The sequence below is a fragment of the Procambarus clarkii genome, chromosome 44 (assembly GCF_040958095.1).
Source record: "Procambarus clarkii isolate CNS0578487 chromosome 44, FALCON_Pclarkii_2.0, whole genome shotgun sequence".
Classification (NCBI taxonomy): Eukaryota; Metazoa; Arthropoda; class Malacostraca; order Decapoda; family Cambaridae; genus Procambarus; species Procambarus clarkii.
Window position 1 is genome coordinate 20,051,033 of NC_091193.1, and position 13,837 is coordinate 20,064,869.

A 13,837-nucleotide genomic window follows, 5' to 3' on the forward strand; every position below is an offset into this window, starting at 1 on the left:
GAATCCTTGTCACGGCCCTTGTGGATTTGTTCTCAAGTCTAGCCTGGCCCTTCATCCAGGTACAATCCAGGTGGGCCTTTAGATCTGCTGGCAGGTACCAGCAGTTAGGTACCTAACTTTAGAGATTGTCAATTATTGCATTCAGTGTAGGGTTCTAGAAGCTGTTCTTGTAGCCAATCCAAAGTTTGTTGGTGCTGAACTTTCATGCTTGTGTGTGATGAACCATTTTTACGAGGTGGGCTCCATAGTTCAACCCGTCCTCTTGAGTAATACAAGCATTTTGACGTGCAAATCCCCTAAGGCCAAAAATTGATGTACTGATGATGAATCTTAGCGGCTCTCAAAAATTGACGTGTTGTCCCGTTCTCTATTCGCGGGTCCTCGGTTGGACTAGGTTAGGCAATTTAGTACATCAGTTTAGTGACGACGTGAACGCTGGAGAGGACGGGCTGCATAGTTTCATAGCCAGTTCTAGAGTAGTGTAGGAACACTTTTCGCCTGGCGTTGCCTAGATCTGCTTATGTGGCATCCGACATTGGCCTTCCACCTCGGTACTTCCCGTCTGCTCACTCCTAGCACAACTTCCTGATTTTTTTTATATCTCCTCTCCCCGCATTTAACCCGCCCCCCCCCCCTTCTTCCCATGTCTTACGGGGGTAAGACATTGGGAGAGGGGAATCTCCCAATTCTCCCTCCGTGATGGCGATAGTGACTGCTTGTTGGTGCTTGTCCCCCCCCCCCCAACCCCTGCCCTGGTAGTGTCGACCAGCACACTGCCGTGCATGGAGACTACTGGTCTTGTCTGGCTCCACTAGAGTGAATGGCCACCTCCGCTCGTGCAGGTGTCTGCACTCCGGCTGTTGAACACAATCTCAATGAAAGCCCTTTCCCCTGACCTCCCTTCCACACTCCTCCCTTCCACCTTCCTACCTCCCTCCTCCCATGAGATTTTTTCTTTGTCTCCACATTCCTGCTTCGTTCCTATGTCCAAAAAGTTACATAGTGCGCATTAGTGTTACTGACGGAAACAAAATATTTTTCTTAAAACGCTTATTTTAAAGTAAACATACCCAAGTGTTTGCACATCGAAATCACAATTACTTGATGTATGTGATAAAATATTGAGGCAATGCAATAGGATAGAGCTGGCGCCCCTGGACTCCAGACGCGCGCACTACTCGCCGCATGACGATGAGCAACTTCGACCAGAAATTTTACAAGACCTATTGGTATAAATTGAGAGAGACTTTTAGCCCATCGACACGGGAGACATCTCCCGTCACGCAGAGTGCAGTTGCACCTCCACAGATCTCCAGTATCAGCTTTTGATACTGGTAATGGCTCCAAAGGGCCACCACTTACGGGCTATTCATGCCCGTGTCACCTTTTGGGTGGCTTAATCTTCATCAATCAATCTAGCCCATCGTGATTCAGTGGGTAGTGCGTGTGTGGAGCGTACAGGGACGAGAGTTCTATCCCATTCCATTGCCTCAATATTTTCATCTTAGTCTTTTGTTTTCCGTGAATTAACAGTCGGCCAGTCTTGTGCTTGAGACGTTCAAGGACGACCAGGAGCTGGTAGAAATTGTTAACACGTAGGTTACAAGTTGAAAACCCCCTAGTTGAAGACTATACCTTTTGATACCGAGCACTTGTTGATCAGACCACACACTCGAAGGTGAAATTGAAATAAGTTTATTGAGGTAAAATACACACAAAGGGATGAGGTAGCTCAAGCTATTCTCACCCCCGTTCAGTACATCGTGTTAATACATACATAGACACACACAGAAGGTGAAGGGACGACGACGTTTCAGTCCGTCCTGGACCATTCTCAAGTAGATTGTCTCCCCGCCACCGACCACTCGCCCCCAGCTCCAGTCTGTTAAGATGTTGCCAGAAATAGATCCAGTAACTATTCGTTAATGGCTGTTCTTTTAATATTATCGACAATTTACTGCACGTTATTCAGGTATACAAGAACATAGTCATAGTTGACGAGGCGAGGCTGGATAATTGTGTTGGTCGGGAGAGGAGAGAGCGGGGTGCAGGGACGGCCAGTGTTGGGCACCAGGGAAGGGGAGAGGCCAGTTATTACCTGCATTAGAGGATATAATATGTATGAGGGGCTCCTTAACTCGCGGAAGAAAGCTCGTACACCAGCATTTTGAGGGATATTTAAGGATATTATATAATTTGGTTAATGTATAACAAAAGCTCATTGTAATTAAAATTCGTACGCCTGAAAGTTAAACTGAACAGAGTAGTTTAAATTAAATAAATTTGGTGTAAGAAATGGAGCGGGGATTATGTTGACCAGACCAGGGGATTATAGTGGGCTGGGGTGGGGTGGGGGGGGGGGATGGGATTCAAATTGTGCGCCTCTTGGTGAGGGGGAACACATGTCGTTTTGCTCATAGTGTGAGCATGGCTTTCCGTCCGCATCATCCATACGATACCTTTAATAGTGAAGAACCTGCCTGTCCTAAGCCTTTCCAACGTCAAAAACTGTTGTACTAAAGTCCCTTATCCTAACCTAGCAGAGGACCCAAAACAGAAAACGGACAGTACGTAAATTTCGTGAGCCGCTACCATTTTTCTAGCACGAAGATTTTTGGCCTTAAAGTATGCTTCAAAATGCGAGGCTCTATTAGGACAGGTTGGAAGACCACCAAAGAGAGAAAGAAAGATGACAGTATATTTTGTAGATAAGGTTCCGCCTTGTAAGACATTGGTCAGATTTAATATGCTCATGGCTAGTGTGTGTGTAAATATTAACCCTGAGTATCTCCTAGATCCTCAGAGTATCCTAGATACTAGAGTATCTCCTAGAGAACCTCAAGGTAAGCCTCAGGTGCCACCTCAGGTGTGGCACCTGAAATGGCACACTTGATCAGGTAAAATTCCCATCTAAACAATGTTACATAAAAGTTCTTCTCCCACATTGTTGTGGGACGTGAGGCGGCGGTTGTCGTACAGACCATACTGTTCATCATCTTGAGATGATGATTGATTGATTGATTTGAGCTAAGCAAATTGTCTAGCTGCATATCACTACCATTGTTTAATATTCAACCAATTAATGTTATTTGTTTACTTAGGTTGAAATAACTTCGTGTATTAATTTACTTTTTTTATAATCTTTTTACAGTCTGGAGGAGACACGGGAGGAACTGGAGGAGTTCCAGAGTGGGAGCCGGGAGCTGGAGGCTGAGCTGGAGGCTCAGCTAGAGCAGACGGAGACTCGTTGCTCCGAGTACCAGTCACAACTCAACCGCCTCGCCCTCGAGAATGACTCCCTAAAGGTAATTCCTCTTTACCGCACTAACAACCCTCCAATGATCCTGAAATGTTCGAATTTGTACTGAATTACGAACATTTGTATTAAAACCTGCTGAGAATGTTTGCTTGAATCTGGATAAGTATATGAAGGCTTATGTGGATGCTCCCAAACCACTTGGGCTGGACGGTAGAGCGACGGTCTTGCTTCATGCAAGTCGGCGTTCAATCCCCGACCTTCCAGGTGGCTGGGGACCATTTCTCCCCCCCCCCCCCGGTATCTCAAATCCTTATGTTGATCCCCTTCCAAGTGTTATATAGTCGTAATGACTTGAAGCTTTCTCCTGATAATGGCCTTGAATTATGTGGGTGCTTCTAAGCGTTTACGGTCATTGCACATATGTTTGTATGCGTGTATGAAGGTAACTAACTGCATGAGCCAACTGTGGTGGTGCTATAGAGAAGTACACGTGTCTTCCACAGCAGCTGTTGCCAACACAGAACACTCTAAGCCTTTCCGAATGCTAGAGTCCGGAGCAGTAAATAGTAATCGACTGTAACAATAAGGACATAGTGATAAAACAGACCATGGGGATAAATTTGACTCCTTAACATTGAATGTAGCAATGGTCTATCTTCCTCCCACTGTAACGTGTCCTCTAAATACAAATGACAGTCGGTGCCCGGTGAATATATTGGTTTTAAATTACATCGTGTAACGAACTTGGGTATTAGTTGTGAATTGTTAAATTCACCTCTAGTTTAGTACACAATTTAACAAAGTTGATCAAACCACACACTAGAAGGTGAAGGGACGATGACGTTTCGGTCCGTCCTGGACCATTCTCAATCGACTAGAGTGGTCCAGGACGGACCGAAACGTCGTCGTCCCTTCACCTTCTAGTGTGTGGTCTGGTCAACATATTTCAGCCACGTTGACTCATCGCCTGCATAATTGTACTAAGATTAGGTTAGTTGTGGTGGTTTTTATCTTAAAGCCAAGTATTAATTCCAGACGTCGATTCTTATCTCGATTGCAGTTTTTTTTTCAACCGTTTCCTTTTTAGGTACATCAGATTTCTAATTACATTTTATGTTTGTGGTTCTGAATTTGTTTCCGGGTACTCGTAAGTTTCTTCAGTAGTCTTTAAGGAACTTGCCTGAAAGCACTCGGTGGATGGCTCTGAAACGCTGTAACCTGAAGTGCATCTCTGGCCTAAGAGGTTGGAAGCTCGCCTTGTAGGGTGCGAGGCGTTGTGGGCATACAGCTGCCAGCTGGTGGAGTGCACCACCAAGGCTCCACCTGCTTCACCGCATCACTTCCTCACTTTATCAGGTTTCACTGCTCGGTACAGATAACTTGGGCTTTGTTTTGCTTTTCCAGTTAATTCCTCCTCGGTCATTTTCCTGCAAGTTTTTAATTCGCATCGTCCTGGCTTGTGAAACTAAGAAACACAAGCTGGTATATTTTAATGTTATTGTAAACTTTCTGTGTAAATGTGGATCTTATGTTTTTCTGTTTTTTTCTGTAATATATTGAGAAATTATCGTATTAAAATATTAACTACTTGGGTAGATGTTAACACTACCCCGTTGCCGTGTACCTCTTCGCCCCAGAACGCCTCCCCATCAACCCCCACTCTTGCCCCTAACTCTGACCCGCTAAACATAGCACCATCGTCTCGTCCACCCCACCATCACCCACACTTACCACCAGCCTTTACACACAGCGTACAGTGTACACACACATACGGAGACATATTCCAGAATATTTCATAATGTTTGTTTTGGGATCAGGAAATATTCTTGCATACAAATATTTCTAATGTTTGTATTTTGTAATGTGTGTGATATAGCGAGACTCCATCGATCGGCTGCTAAGGTCGAGTGTGTGTGTTACTTTGTTGGTTGTCAGGAGGAAGCTGTGTGTTCTGCACCTCTGGCAGATAGCGGTTGGCTTGTGTAAGTTAGGTAGGTTATCTTGGTGTTCAGAGTATGTGGTAGCTTATCTCTCCTCGCATGTTTCTCGGAACGTTTGTGGCACCTAAGGTGGCACACTTGTCAGAGACCACTTGCTCATCAGTCTTGTGGGGGGGGGGGGGTGTCTAATTTTTTCATATTCGCAATCTTCCAACTTTTATTTGTATCCAAAGACTAGGGCTGAGTAGAAAAGACTGATGTTCCTAATGCAACTACAAGCTAGGAGCTGGTATGCTACATTAACTAGTGTAAACCCCACACCCTAGAAAGTCCTCTTGATCGGCTCTTTGTCGTGCCATGTGGTGGTGGTGGTGTCGCTAGGGGGCGCAGCACACAACCTTCTCACTGGAATTAACAACAATGTTGATGGTGCTCTTTCCTGCAGACTGGGAGCTTGTTGGTCGGTTCAGAGGGGGCGCAGGCCCCCCTCTGTGGTAAACTAATTACAGGATTATGTTGGCCCAGCGCACGTGGGGCTTCCCTCCCACATTCTTTGTGTCATTTAGATATCTTATCGATCTTCGCCCTTCTTACGAGGAGGAAACAGTGTTGCCATTATTGTCCCTATTTACTTTTTTACTCCCCGACTTTTTTTTTTTTTTTTTTTTTTTTTTTTTTTTTTTTTTTACTTGATAATCCTAATATTCCAGCCGTTACCATTTGTTTGTATGCGCCACGGGGGCTTTTGAAGTTATTGATCCGCCACGTGGTCAGCGTCCGCACGAGTTACACAATACCGGCCTATATTGATCACTGGTTGGTCACTGTCCGTCTCAGCGCTGTATTTTTTGTGCAATTGCTGCCCCAACCAGTGCTAGTGTTATGGTTTTACCGCGCCCTTTTGCTTCCATGGTCTTGCAGGTGTGTTGTGGTGCTCCACCACCACGCCCACTGTCAGGTATTGTGGTCCACCACCACCACGCCCTCGCCTTTACAGAGATGGTCAGGGATCCCAGTTGCATTCATAGATTGTTGGGACTAATTGTGCTAACTTCGCAAGCAATTTTTGAACACGTTTGTGTTATAATAATTCAACATTATATTGTTGAAAGCGTCCACCAAACTGTCATCTTAATCTAGAGGATGAACGTTATAAGAAGTGGATGATTTAAAATGGCAACCAAAATTATATATATATATATTTATAATGTCAATAAAACGTCTTAATGAAAAAGTATTTTAATGTTGGTAATTAGTAGAGGAGGATGAAAGGTGGCTTGTGTCGTTGCGGGAGGTGGCGCCGGCGCCGGAGGGGTGGCGGCTTGATGGTGCCGCCGGAGGGGGGGGTGGGTGGCGAGGCTGGAGGGGGGTGGTGGCGGCGCCGGAGGGGGGGGGGGGCGCCGGAGGGGGTGGTGGTGGTCGGTGATGGGCCCTAGTCATGCACAGACCGGCGGCCCAAGCCTAGAGATAATGCTATACTCGGATTAATTCCACACGAAATTGTAACTTTTTGAATTTTCTCATTTATTACGGATTTTCCATTTTGTCTTTTCTTGGACATTATCATTATTCATTTTCCGTTCTCCCGGTGTGATTATTTATAGGGTAAGTGTACCTTATACTCCAGGATATTTTTGGTTTCCTCCCTGGATGATTGTAGGTAAACTTTGGTTTACCACCGCGGAGAGATTATAGCTTGCTGGCTGCTGCATCTATGTTGGGGACGGTAAGTAGAGGGCGAGGGGTTTAATGACTGTTAGGTCCGTAATGACTGCTGAACACACCTTGAACAGTTCCTGGTGAAACCGTCGATTAACAGTCGTTACACGGATGGGTCGTGGCTGACACTGGCTCTAACCGCATGCTGAACCGTGGCTACCAATTGCTACTAGACTGCGCTTCTGGTACTTTCCACAAAATGGCTGGCAGGATTAGGTACAGAAATCCCTGGCGGTATTAATGTTTCAAGATTGCCAGGATGCGACGCGTCCAGCTTGCCTCGACAGGCCATTTTGAGATGTATTCCGAAAATTAGCAGATGTACTAAATGACCTCGGCACCAACCACCATAACAGCAGACGCCTCGTCTTGCATAGAAAGGGTTTTCATGATGTACGACTGAACAGGTACCAGCAGTGACAAGGCTCTCGTTCTTGCCAAGTGGACGGTGTAGTTTATTCCGGTAGTAAGAAGGGCAGGGCAACATCAGCATGTTCAGAGGGCAACATCAGCATGTTCAGAGGGCAACATACAGGCAAGATCTTCCTTTACCAAGCAGCTGGGGGCTGGAGCAAGACTAATGACGTCCCGGATGATTCCCACAGAACAACTCTACCCATGGCAGCCAACACCTGGGTGACGGAGCTGGTAAATATAATGGTTGTGAGCAGCGATGCACTTACCAAAACGTGTTCGTGTGTGTAGCTCGAACATCGAATGTGCCCATATTGCCGGCCAGTTTGATTAAAAGTTAAAAGCTCAACACACACAAATCACAATAGCGTGATGCATCAAATGAACAAATCCACAAAGCACCAGGTTCGAATCCTCGCCACGGCCCTTGTGGATTTGTTCATTAAAAGCTCAACATTTTGTTGTTACACGTGCTGTTTCTGTTGATCAATTCCACACAGTAACACTATCGCCTGGCGGCCATTTTGTAAGATGGCCGACATGGCCGTCGTGATGGAAACAAGAAGTGCCCGAGTATATAAGATCTGCCTGCAATATATTCCTCTATCTCGAGACCTAATTGGATGTGTACTACACAAACTGCTGAAGATGATCGCTGCTCTAAACAACTAAGTATGGAGGTGCCAATACTAATCTAGTAAATGTGTGTCTCCCCCACACTACTATTATTAATAATGAACTGTGCATGGAGCCAACCCCAGAGGTGTATCGTCAGCACTGTGAACAGTGATCAATTATTTGACAGGACTAAACTAAGAAACCTGTATGACCTTGTACTTTTGTCTTCCAGTACCTGTAAGATATCAGCATACGTTGATATGTCAATTCATTTCTTCTTATAACATACCACTGCTATAAATATATGTTCAATGTGTATATATATAATATTTCATTCTCATCGCGATCGTACTGTTGTAACGTGTTGAAGATGGAGTTCGGTGACAGATGAGTGGTGTGGAAAGGTGACAGACTACCCGCTTATGTGGTGGCCTCACTGGAGCTGTTAAGTGTGTCAGTTGTCATTCATTGTGGCAGTGGCCCCGGGCACTACAGCTGAGGCTGGCACCCGTTCTGTGCTTGTTTGGAGCCCTCCTTCCTGACAGCTGCACCTGAATAAAACTGATGTGTCCGCCCCATCCCACCCCCCATCCCTGTCTCCATCTGTCTGTCCCCCATCCCTGTCTCATCTGTCTGTCTAAATATCTGAACAATAACTTTCTTAATGTGGCATTGAAATCACTAGGAAAAGGTAATTTTGACTAGTTATTTTAATAAATTGGTTTTAGTCAATTTAGACAATTCTCTGTTTTGGAAAACCTTGGTCAAAGGAAAGGTTAAGGTTTTCTTTTTTTTCTTTTTATTTTATGCTTTGTGGTCAGTAGTTTAATTCGTGAACTTCAGGATGTGAAGGTCCGCTCATTCGCAAGAATTCTCATAGACATGCACAGTTATTTTACTTACATGCATACATATGTATATACAAATGTGCACATGAATATATGTAGAGGGGTGATGTTATCCCACATTAGTGGGATAGAACCCGTCCTCTCACTTGGCTGTTTAAAGCAGCGGCCGTCCTCCCCGTTCTCGCACTTCCTTTAAGTCAATATTGACTTATTAAATAAGTGCATATGTGACATACTAATTTATTGTGAATATTTTAGTTTACCTTGAAAAGTTTCATAGAAAACACCTGCCTTACCTAACCTTCTTAGTATGTTAAGATAAGCATCTTATTGCTTCGTAATTACAATTATTACTTTACTTAACCTATACCTATAATAGATTAAGTAATAATTGTAATTACGAAGCAATAAGATGCTTATCTTAACATACTAAGAAGGTTAGGTAAGGTAGGTGTTTTCTATGAAACTTTTCAAGGTAAACTAAAATATTCACAATAAATTAGTATGTCTCACATGCACGTATTAAATAAGTCAATATTGACTAAGAAAGTGCGAGAACGGGTTGCCTCCCCAGACCCAGTCATCAATTTTAACATACTGTGTATTAAAAATTGGTTTGTTCTCATATACAAGTTAATATTATTATACATACAAATTCTGCGTATACTTAGTCGTAGGTTAGGTTAGGTGTTTGCGTTCTGTTGGCGATTTGTATTTGTAGTACGGTGGTGAAGCATTTACAGCGTTGTGGTTCGATCAAAATTTGTCAATGACGCACTTGTTCCTGAAGTGTTTGAACGAAATCAGTTGTCGTGTGTAAACCGTTTTTCATTCATAAACAGGGGGTTTGGTGGGTGCATGGAATCACTTTTGGCTCTTTGTTTGGAGGACGAGCTGTCTCTACTATTTTCGTTCGATCAGAGGACGTGAGCGAAGCACTTGTTACGGAAGTGTTCGGACATCACCAATTGAGTTGTGTGTAAACCACTTTTCATTCATAAACGGGGTTTGGCGGCTGGATTAACGAGCTTGGATATTTGTATACCAGGACAGGCTGTGGGATAACACCACCGGCTTATGCGAAGCTGGCTAACCTCAGGACAACCAATAGGAACTAAGAAGAGAACAGTAAACCCACCGTTGATGACCTAGGTAGAGCCTGACTGCTGCTAGCATATCCCAATATGGATTTATTGGTTTATCAAAATTATAGTTTTATTTTTATTTGTCAGTGTTCACACACCTTAAATTTGTTTGTATTTATGAATGAAGGTACATGGAATGTCTGTGTTGTAAACTGAAACTATTTCCTGTTTGGTACATGCATTGTTAGTAGCATTGTCTCTTGATTAGTTACATATCTGTTTGAGATGTTATGCATACAAGGAGGCAGGGAAGTGTCTATGCTGCACTTACTGCTGTTGTGAAGTGCTGACTCTTGGGTACAGAAGGCTTGGTGGGCGGAAGTCGTAGTAATTCTGTTTCTTAGTGATCGTCTTGGACATACTTCAGAGCCAGGGTTGTTCAAGCATTAGCGTGTTTACTTACGAAACTTGTACATCTTTCCTTGAGCATGGTGGCTAAGTTTGTATTTAAGTTTGACGTGGGAAGCGCTGCTAGGTTGTCCATAACAATAAATAAACTTTGGTTGAGAACGACCTCGCAGCGTTTCCATGCTCGTAAACTGTTTAATAAGCAAATGAACAAATCCACAAAGGCCGTGATGAGGGTTCGAACTTACGTCCGAAAGGCTCCCAGACGCGCCTTAATCGAACAGCTTATTGTCAGAGCTCAGGTGCACGGGGGAATTGTGTAAAACCCTGGTTTGTGTCTCGGAGAGATTGCAGGATCCGTGTGAGGGCAGATGAACTCTGGTTACAATTCTTTTGACAATGTCGTGGCATAGTCGATTAAGGCGCGTCTGGGATCCTCTCGGACGTAAGTTCGAACCCTCGTCACGCCCCTTGTGGATTTGTTCATTTGATGCATCACGCTATTGTGATTTCTGTATTTAATAAATACAGGAAAAGCGGCCATGATAGCGGAAAGATGTACAGGTTTCGTAGGTGCACACGTAAATATGCGTGGAGAGTCCTGGGCAGATTTTTTTCACACAATTGTCTGTCATTTCAAGCTTACTTGGCAATTATTGGTTAAACACTGACCACAATTTATATACAACCTTACTTTTGCATTCATGTTCCACTTCTTAAAGCAGTTCGTAATGTTCTATTTAATAAACGCACAGAAGTCACATTAACGTGATGTGTATCAATGAAAAAAAAACTCAAGGGCAAAGAGATGGACGCGAGCCTTCGACCTTGGCATTGCCAAGCCGCATAACTCTTTAATTTTATTTATTTATATTTTAATTCTATTTAATATTTGACAAGTGCACAATAATTTTCATTGTGTGATAGTGTAGAGGTGGTGAGGGCCACCAGCCTCGCCTGTGCCCGCTCCTGTGTGCTCCAGTGACCTTTACCTCTGGTGGTGGTGACTTGTCAGCACAGTTTTCTCCGATTATAAAGTGGTGGTTTCCTGCCTTGTACAGGTGTAGTGATACTGCCGCACACGGCGCCCAGGTTGTCGACACTTACCCACCGTGGCCGCCTCCGTCCTGTCCCGTCACCCCCGCCCCCCCCCCCCCCCCTTCACCTGTAAACAGCACCTCACCTTCCTTATTCACACCACCGTCACCCACATTTCCCGCCACATCCTTTGACCTATTTTTGTTGCCCTTGGGTAGTGAGACGTGGTGTTGGGTCGTGCTGTTGTTACCCCCTCCCCCCCCCCCCCCACCTCCTCCTCACCTACTCGCCCGTAGAACAATGTGGTGGCCGTGACCTGCACTTGCCAGGTCTTCCTGCTCCCTAGCCTGGTACATGTCTCCTCCAGTAACGTCCGCATCCGTTGGCAGGGCAAAGTTAACATGATTAAAATAAAAGTTAATTCCCCACGTCCGTCTTTGCGGTAACTTCAATTCGAGATTTCACCTGGAGGCGCATGTCACGGTATAAAAAGTTCGCCTGTTGACAAAGAGCGTCTTGCTAGGTCACGGTGTAAGAAACCAAATCACATTATGACTGTCATACACGTTGTTCAGCAAGTGTTGGGCAACATTTGCACAGTGTAGAGGAACCACAGGCGCGTGCACGCCACAACTCGTCTCTGTATTTACTATTTGTATCTGCAAAATCGAGCTATTAGCTCTTGGACCAGCCCCTTTATAACCATTTATTTTCCTGTGTCTACTACATGTATTTACCTTACACACGTACATGTGGGCGCTGGTGGCTTAGTGGACAGCAGGCTGGACATGTAATCCTGTGGACTGGGGTTCAATTCCCGGCGCCGGCGATAAACAAAATGGGCAGAGTTTCTTTCACTCTGATGCTCCTGTTACCTAGCAGTAAATAGGTACCTGGGAGTTAGACAGCTGTTACGGGCTGCTTCCTGAGGGCGTGTGTGTGGAAGAAAGTTAGTAACAGTTGATTGATTGACAGGCGGGCCGAAAGAGCAGAGCTCAACCCCCGTAAGCACAACTAGGTGAACACAACAACATTGTCGGTGAAAATGAGAAATAAGAAATAATATTTTTAACAGCTATTAGACATTTGACATTTTCCTGAAGTATTATATCGAAGACTTGAGAGTGTTAATGTTGTGTTAGGGTGACGTAGATGTTCCTTACCTGCCGTACACGGGGCTGGCAACCATCCTCCTTCGTGCGGGGGTTCATTTTTACACTATACCTCCTCTTGGCTGGCTGCTGGTGTTGACCTCGGTGTGTGTATTATCTCCTCTGGGCTGGCTGCTGGTATTGACCTTGGTGTGTGAGTGTGCGCTACGACCTCTTGGCTGGCTGGTAGTATTGACCTTGTGTGGGTGTGCTCTGACCTCTAGGCTGGCTGGTGGTATTGACCTTTATGTGCGCTATGACCTCTAGGCTGGCTGGTGGTATTGACCTTTATGTGCGCTATGACCTCTAGGCTGGCTGGTGGTATTGACCTTGGTGTGTGCGTGTGCGCTATGACCTCTAGGCTGGCTGGTGGTATTGACCTTGGTGTGTGCGTGTGCGCTATGACCTCTAGGCTGGCTGGTGGTATTGACCTTGGTGTGTGTTTGTGTCATCCCGCGTGCCGCCCCCTTCCCCCCTAGTGCACTCACAGCCTGGGCAACCTGGCTCCGGAACACTCCTTGTGTGACCCTCTATCATATAATGCTATCTGCTAATTTACAATATTTTACTCTGCTCGGGGACAGTTCTGTAGTTTTCTGTACTTATCACCATTCGTGCGCAGGAGAATTGCCAATATGCGCCTTTTAATCTTGTGATATTGCAAAAGGACACACAATTTAAAATATACAAATTAAGGTAATGTGTGATGGTGTTGATGTGACTGCAAGGCGGAGATGGCACGGGCTCTGGCCATGGTAACTGCGGTGCCATATGGCCCAAGCATTGCATGCTGGTATTTGCTCTGTGAAGGATAATATGCGACCTTTTTTGCATACCGATTTTATCAAGAGAACTTGGTAAATACCGTCAAAGAGTACCTCATCAACCGGGCTGTGACTCGTACATCAGATTGTGCAAGTAGCGACGTCTAACAGCCTAGTTGACCAGGGCACGTGGATCATTGATTCCCAGAACCAACAACAGGTACTAAACAGATAAAGTGGCGGCGAATTTGATAATTGCGCAGTTTAGTGAAACTGTTGGGTCTGTTTAGTAGCTGATTTGGTAACCTGGTTTAGTAGCTGATTTGGTAACCTGACCAAACCTTAGTGCCGGACCAACCGGGCTGTGGTGGATATGTGGGCCTGCGGGCCGCTCCAAGCAACAGCCGGTTGGACCAAGCTCTCACAAATCCAGCCTGACCTCGGGCCGGGCTTGGGGATTAGAAGAGCTCCCAGAACCACATCAAGCAGGTATCAAGCAGACCAATCCTGGAGTCCATACCTAGTTAAACACAAGAGAATGTTAGAGAAGAGTCAGGAGTATGCCACCACTAGTCCCAGAACTGAGAGGTATG

The 13,837-nt window shown here is 45.1% G+C and overlaps 1 protein-coding gene across 5 annotated transcripts in view; it reads left to right on the top strand.

The window, feature by feature from the left end:
• LOC123745297 (nuclear distribution protein nudE homolog 1) overlaps positions 1–13,837 on the top strand; it is a 129,996-nt gene that overhangs the window by 26,640 nt on the left and 89,519 nt on the right. For all 5 annotated transcript variants that reach the window (XR_006771316.2, XR_006771314.2, XM_045725691.2 and 2 more), the window contains exon 3: positions 3,152–3,305. Coding sequence is in view for 3 of the 5 variants with exons in the window: in XM_045725691.2 (XP_045581647.1) it covers positions 3,152–3,305 (154 nt within the window). In the remaining 2 variants the exon portion in view is untranslated. The remainder of the gene's footprint in view (positions 1–3,151; positions 3,306–13,837) is intronic.